The sequence below is a fragment of the Morone saxatilis genome, unplaced genomic scaffold (genome assembly GCF_004916995.1).
Source record: "Morone saxatilis isolate NCDOM2014 unplaced genomic scaffold, NCSU_SB_2.0 Contig10, whole genome shotgun sequence".
Taxonomy (NCBI): domain Eukaryota; kingdom Metazoa; phylum Chordata; class Actinopteri; family Moronidae; genus Morone; species Morone saxatilis.
The window spans coordinates 17,764,537-17,772,483 of record NW_023339652.1 but is presented as its reverse complement, the minus strand read 5'-3'; the positions used below and the strand labels follow the sequence as shown (position 1 = coordinate 17,772,483).

The window sequence follows — 7,947 nt, the reverse complement described above, 5'->3', positions numbered from 1 at the left end:
GTCGGATTCGAACCTGGGCCGCTGCAGCAACTCCGTACATGGGTCGCCAGCTCTACCGACTGAGCTTACCGGGCACCCATCATATGTATTATTATTAAGTATTACCACTGTTGTTTTGTTGAGTTTTGGGACATAATCCCAAATGATTGCAACTGGGGTTGTCATGATGTTGTGATACTGATATTGACAATAACAGTGCTATTTAAAGTCAAATATTGATATCATGCTAATAATACACACATAATGATACTGTGTACATAATGCACATCTGGAATCATTTCTGTTTCTTTCTGTTCTCGCTCTGTAGTTCACACTACAACATAGTAGGTGGCGGTTATGCACCTTAAGGATTAACAGTTGATTAAAATAAAAAAAAAACATCCAACAAAAGATTAATTTGACTGATAGCATTATTATTATTATTATTTTTTTAAATCTATAGATATAGTGATAATATTGTCATAAATCATTTTGGCCACAATAATTGTGTAGTGAAAAGCTAATATTGTGACAGACTTATTTCCAACAATGTTCAAACCCAGAGAAATACATCATTTTATTCAAGGTAACAGTGCGTTTGATTTGGTCACCTGTCAATGGCATCATACCATCACCTCTAGTTGCTGTAACTGCCAGGTAACTGTCCATACAAATGTTTGACAGCACAGCTAAAAACTCTGAACTTTCAGTTCACATCATTCATATCTGAAACATCCCCCCCCCCTCTCTTTAGGCTTAAGGTTTCCATGGATGATGAGTGCAAGAGGCTAGCTTACATGGATTTCCTGTCTGCATTTGACCATAAACCAGAGAAGTATGAGCCTCCTCCTGCATCCCCTGATTCTGTGCGTCAGATAGAGTCTTTGGACAGCCTCAGTCCAGCCGTGGCTCTGGCTAGGATGCAAGAACTAGTTGCTGCCTCAGCAACTAATCTGTACAAGGTGCAGCTTACAACCATGTTCTTCAATTTTTCTTGTCATGAGTTTCTTTTTCAGCTGATCGCCTTTCTGTGGCTCTTTCTGTCCACCAGGCATTCTTGGCCTTTGACCGGAGTGGGACAGGGATGATTAAATCGCTGGAATTTCGTCAGGTGCTGGATAATTTTTGTGGCCACTTATCAGACAAACAGTACAGATACATGCTGACCAAACTGGAGCTGGACTGTGAGAACTGCACTGTTAACTGGAAGGACTTCCTTAACAAGTTTCAATCACAGAGCCTACTGGTAAGAGAAGCAGTTTCCAAAGAAGCTTAAAGGAATAGTTCAACATTTTGTGAAAGTCTTTTTTGCTTTCTTCCGATGAAAAGAGTGATATTAATCTCATGTCTGTCAGAAATGTATTATACCAGGATAAATCTCTTTGAGATGTATCATATTTATTTGAGTGTGTAGGACTTCGTGACATCTAATGGTAAAGTTGCAGATTGCAACCAACTGAATACCGTGTTGCATCTATAATGTCTTGTCCGATTTCTAACTTATATCGTTAAATATTTACACCCCTAGGACATAAATGTTGATCCGTAGTTCCAGCACATAACCCCATAAAACAGTCATTTTTACATGTCTCTTCCTGTACAGTAATATAAATGAGACACAATGTTGTCGATGTTACTTAACATTAGAGGTGTTGGTAGGTCCGGTCCACCCCTTTGATCTATAAATGGCCTGAAATATCTCAACAACTGCTGGATGTTGTTGTACCGACATTCATGGCCTCATGAAGCCTAGTGACTTTGGTGGTTCACTGACTTTTTATTGAGAGGAACATTTTGTGTGTTTAGTAAAATGTTCCGACAACTATTGGATGGATTCCCATGAAATTTGGTTTAAGCATTAATGTCTGCCAGGATGAATTGTAGGAACCACCATCAGGTCAAACTTTGTCTTATTCTTTGGTTTTTAACCAAATACCTGCAAAACTAATGACATTCCCATCAGCCTCAGCTATCGTTTGTGTTTAGTGCTATTTGCCAACATGGCAAACATGGTTACCATGATGACTGCTTAGCATCTTCATGTTGGCATTGTCATTGTGAGCAATTTAGCATATGATTCTAGAAATTAGTTCAAAGATCTGCTGTCCTTAATTACAGTCTCATAAAGCTGCTAGCATGGTTGTAGACTTGTAGTCGTGATATGCTGAGGTAGGCTAATCACATCATACTCAACACAGACATGAGATTGATATCCATCTTTTCATCTCACTCTTAAAAAACAAGCAATACTCCAAAATGTTATTCTTTTACTCCTAATCATTTTCTTCAACTGTGCGTGTGTGTGCGTGTGTTGTATGCTTGTGTACATAATGTTGCAGATGTCAGCAGACAGTTGCCTGATCAGGACTTGTGAGAAAGGGGCTAAAACCAGATCAGGACGGACCAAGACCTCTGAAAATACAAAGCACCTGCAGCAGATCCAGGAAGTCGTCTCAGGTCACTTGTATGAAATCAGCAGAGAGCTGATGGATTTGGACCCATCCAACAGCACAACAGTCTCTAAAGAGCAGTTCAGACAGCTGTGTGATCGGCACAGCCTGAGACTCACAAATGATCAGGTAAAGCCAGAGAATCTGTTTACTGCTGCTTATATTCCAGTGAATTATAATTCAGAAAATTGAAAGAGGAAACGTTCAAGAGAACAAACACATTTCCAACAAATCTCCCAGTGCTTTCAAGCTGAAACAACACATACTGGCATCAGTCCATGGCTACAAATGAGAAGATGAATCTGAATTTCAGTACATTTGCCAATTCCATTCTTCTTTAATCTGCTGTTTTCTTTAATTATTCTAATCAAAATCTAATTTATCTTTGTTGATAATTATTGACTGCATGAGAAAGTTAGTCATCTGTAAAGCCAATTTACATACTGAGTGTAACTCTCTTTGGGGTATCAGTCCCACCAGTGTGGGTGATTATTATGTGTGTGTTTTCCTTTTGCTTCTCAGTTTGAGTGTGTGTGGAGTCAGATGCCTGTGAATGAGCAGAAGAAGCTGCAGTACAGAGAGTTTCTGAAGCGATTTGGTGCTCTAGGCAGGTTCCCCCATACAGAAGCACGGGGTCCCACCAACAGTGTCCCATTGCCTTCACCTGAGCCCAGAGAAACTGCAGGTGCCATTCTGCAACGCACTACGGTACAGCACAAATCGATAGACCTGTGACATTTGTCAAACCTTATTGTTGCTCTTGTATAATAATAAAACCCCCCAAATAATAAGCTCATTTATGAATTATGTCAACCTTAGCCTTAGTTAGAATTTCTTTGCTGAACGCTGCAGTGTGATCTGTGATGCATGAAGACACCAGCTGCTTTGCAAAGCCAGACAAACTCAGTTTAGGTCTGGAAACCGCAGAATTATATTCGTGCTTCATTCCTGAGTGTGCGATGTGACATTTTGAGCACAGAAAAAGATTTGTTACAAAAGTGTAAATTATAGTTTTTTGAGAAATTATTATAAAACAAATTTGGATTTGAGCAAATAAACTCTGCTCAACATGACTACACAATAATAACCCCTCACTCTGTCAAATTTCCTGCTTTGTACGCTCACACCCTTGAACACCTAATCACAGGATCTCGCACACAGAGCAGGAAATGTAAGAGTTGGAAAATAAATTAGTGAAACTGAAGGAGAGAGATTATTATTGTGCACTTATGGGGCTAAATACATTTATTGAGCATTGAGAATAGATTTTTTCTTCTTTTGCTCAAATTGAACTATTTTTAAAAATCTTTTTCTGTGCTCCAAATGTCGCAGAATTGAGCCATGAATATAATGCCATTGAAAAAATCAGCTGAGCCTGTGTCAGACCAATCAGTGAGCTGTGTTCTCTGTGAACAACAATTGTCAGTGTGTGAGATTGTTGTGCCTGGAATCAGCTGCTTAGTACAAACCTCTCTTAATATGACACTTTTCTTCAGTGTAGTTATGCAGCCCCCCTCCTGACTGCCCCTCCTTCCTCTCCCAGTCTGCCCCCCAGTGCACCTCCAGGCATCCTCCCTCAGTGGGGAGGCCAGGAACAGGAAGCCCGCTGGGCAGCACAGAGAGGACGCTGCGTGGGGCGGTGCAGCACTGCTGGAAGGAGATCCAAAGAAAGTGTGCCAAGGAAGACCCTCAGCAGGAGGGTCACCTCAGCACTACCTCCTTCCTGGGTGAGCAGCAAACAAACAGTGACAGTGAGCTATTCCTTCCACCTGCTAATGCTAATGTACATGCAAATGACTGACTGTGTGTTACAGAGATCCTCCACTCTCTCAGCATTGATGTGAGTTGGGAGCAGTTTGAGCATCTGGCTGTGAAGTTTGACATCATGAATAATGGCTGTGTTTCATATCACAACTTCCTCCGTCACTTCCTCCTGAACCTTAAACCAGCAGAGACCAAGAGGGCATTTGAGCGACGTAAACTCCCACTTCTTATTACACCGGTAAGATTCTTTGTTATTCTGCAGTTCAGTGTCTGCATGCAATCAGTGTGTCCCAGATCCATCTAATATGCTTGAACAGACATCATGAGCTAATTGGAAAATGTTGTTTATTCTGCCACACACAGATCTGTTTTGTAAATCACATATCCTCTTTTAGGAAACAATGTATCCAAAAGAGATATGTACGTGTCTGTCCATATACAAGAGTGAGTCGTAATCTTTCTGTCAGATAACATCTTTAAATATAGCCAATGAAATCATTTCATCATTAATTTCAAAAGGCCTTTCTTATTTATGAAAGACATTTTGACATGTGACAGTAGAAAAGCACAGGTGTAAATGAAATAAATGATGACTGAATTCCATTTATCTGCTTCATTTTAAGTGTAAACCTGTCACGTCATCCACATGAGGGAATCTTGCTTAATGTCAAGTGGTGCAGATAACCATGGACAAAGACTAGGTTGGGTACCGAAAACACAGCGGTGCCAATATGGTTCCTATACAACTGGAATCTAGCGACCGAATCACAACCCAGATGTTGGAGCCTTGTTTTGGTGCCTGAGCAGGCAACAGAGGCATCGCTAGTTGATATTACAGCAACACTCTTACTACACGGTTAAAATGGCCAGCCAAATGGTCTAAAGTGCGGCTGTATTTAACTCTAAAGGAGTTCAGCACCCTGTGGGACATGCAACAAATGTTTGAGAACGTGTAAATGGGGAAGCAGCTGGTGACACATGGGATACACTTGCAAGCAGAGGGATGCACCGTGATTGACTGCCTGTGTGACGACAGTGAGGCCACGGAGAGGGGTCACATAGATATAAAACACTAGATGTGTCATAATTGACTTGCCATTTAGAGACCACTGATGATGACAACGACAGCAGCCTTTCCTCAGGTTGATAGAAAACTGATTCTAATATCTCTGCAAAAGATTTACTGAAGTTTGAAGCTTGAGTCTGTAGAATAACAACTCAAAATGTAGTGTTAAATTATTGTAGTTGGATTAGGTTTTATTCTTTCATTTGTTACATGTTTTGTAGTTATTGATATTATTATATTTAAATATACTTTAAACAGTTAATATATTGGTCAATTTCAAGTTCAAATATGTTGACCGTCACTGCTCCTTTTTTTTTTTAAATGATCAGTTTGGGCACCGTTAAGGCGCTGGTACAGTTTTAGCACTTTTGTTGGGGAAAAACCACAAACGACACCCAACTCTGAAAAAAGACTCTGACTATAGATAAATCAATATAATGAATTTATTCTTCGAGCATGGGCAACCATAACCATGGTTATCTGCACAATATTTCCTGGATTTCTGGTTTTTGTTTACCTTCACCTGCCTAACTAAAGAGCACCTGTGGGATCGGCCTCAGAGCCATGCAGCGATTCCTTCTTCCTATATTAACCATTAACAAGCCATTCATTATAATGTATACAACCTTATATAGGGTAGGCTAACTTATAAGGTACAACCAAACAAAATATTGACACTAAATCAAATGACTTAAGAGTACATGTTAGCAATTGGAAATATACTCTCCCGTCATGCATCCAGTGTGTAGACAGTCACCACAGTTGGAGTTTAGTATTAAACTGGGACACAGTATGTACTTTCAGCTACACATGCTGAGCAGCACATTAGCACAGTTCAAATGAGCTCTGTAGTCCCTCTGCTTAAGGTCTAATTTATTGTAGTTTTATTGGCTGCAAGTTTAAATTACGTTACAGTAAAGTGGGAGGGGTGGCTCTGGAATGTGAGGGGGCGGTGATGGGCGACGGCGGGTTGCCAGATTGTGTAAACTCAGCGGGGACCTCCCACCCTCAGGCTCTCGACTATCGCCTCCCATGACAAGCAAATTGGGCGAGTTTGGTGATTTGCAGTGCTTTTTTTTTGGCACGGGGGAGGTGTATATGAAGCTTTGAACAATGACACACGGGTGGGCATGTTCTAAAAGGACCCCCGCTGAGCAACTAAGCCGAGCCCCAAGCTTCGACGGAGAGTGTGGGTGAGGGCCTAATCTGGCAACCCACGAGCTGCAACCTTCCAAACCAACTTCGGAATCACAAAGACCTGCATTGTCTCAACCGACGCCACCATCTGTGTAAAATTGCAAAGACCCCCTGCATCGTTTCTGATTCGATGGTGTGTCTGTAGACCAGTTTACAGACTCTTTATCTGATCACAGAACAAAAAGCACTTTGTTCTTGTGAAGAAGTTAAATATTACCGATAATGTGGGGGCTCTCACCTCTATTTGTTGTTTTCTCTCTCGTTGTTCATGTCTTTCCTGAGACTTGTACTCCACTACTACTTGTACTAATCTGCTCCGGTCCAGACAAGCCAGGGTGTTCTGAGCAAAGACTGTGTGGAGGTCATGCTGAGGATCTACGATGTGGTCTGCTCCTCCTGGACCTCCATCAGACGCTGCTTCCTGACATCGGACCACACCCGCACGGGAATGATGTCAGTGCGGGACTTCAGGAAGGTGAGGTCCACTACAGTACAGCACGCCGCCCGGCAGAACTCCACCTGATGTCAGTCAATGATAAACTGGTTCTTTATGAATTAATGATGCAACTGTTTGAGCTCCGCTTGTGTCTCTTCTATCAAAATGTCTGAAAGAGAATGATGGAGTGACTGAAAATCCATGAAGCTCAAACTAGCAAAGACACACTCACACATACACACACACACACACCTGTTCACTTGACAGCCAATCAGTAATTTTAATTGTTAAATTAAACTGAAGGTTGAAACAAGACCACACTGACATTTTGGCCCAGGAGAACAGCAGCTGACACTCCTGTTTTATTACGCTCCCTGAGCTAATCAATAGAAACAATTAGCAACCTGGTTAGGGATGATGTGTCCTAAACCCACACCTAATACGCTAGGCCACAAACATTATGTGCAAATTCCAACTTCTGCTGTTGTTGCCCTGCAGGTGCTGTGCCATTTCAGCGTGAATCTGTCGGAGGAGGAGTTCTTCCACCTCAGCTCCTACTTCGATGCCAACACCACGGGGAAGATCTGCTACAACAACTTCCTCTGGGCGTTTCTTCACTGACCTTCACTCTGATGCCTGCAACTGCTTCAGGAAGCAACCAGCTAGGTATAACAGGCAATTGCCCTGAGGCCCCACACACTCAGGGGGGCCAGGTCCAGTGTTTGGCAATGACAACATTTCTTTGGTAATATTCACTATAAAAAGCAACATATAAGCTGAAATGGTGAGCACTTCAAAGTGGCTTCTGTATTTTTCATCTCCTGAAAACTTTTGAAAAATTTCTCTGTAAGTCAACATCCGTTGGAAAAATCTTAGATTAACATTCAATGCCAACACAGAAAATAGTGTTCCCTTTAAGTACTGAGCTGGAAAGTAAGGGCAGGGATTTTTGGGTGGTGCATCAATTTGTAGCATGTCTGACTTCACAAATGTGCAGTAAACTTCAACCTTTTTATTAACCACACCAACAATTCTAGACCTGCTCTATTTTAAAA

At 41.5% G+C, this 7,947-nt stretch overlaps 1 protein-coding gene across 1 annotated transcript in view; it reads left to right on the top strand.

Moving 5' to 3' along the window:
• Positions 1-7,947, top strand: part of LOC118342602 (EF-hand calcium-binding domain-containing protein 6-like) — a 27,630-nt gene that overhangs the window by 10,970 nt on the left and 8,713 nt on the right. The window contains 8 exon segments of the mRNA XM_035681205.1: positions 734-941; positions 1,031-1,225; positions 2,319-2,558; positions 2,952-3,137; positions 3,973-4,156; positions 4,244-4,431; positions 6,782-6,931; positions 7,391-7,558. Coding sequence (XP_035537098.1) covers positions 734-941; positions 1,031-1,225; positions 2,319-2,558; positions 2,952-3,137; positions 3,973-4,156; positions 4,244-4,431; positions 6,782-6,931; positions 7,391-7,513 — 1,474 coding nt within the window. The 3' untranslated portion in view covers positions 7,514-7,558.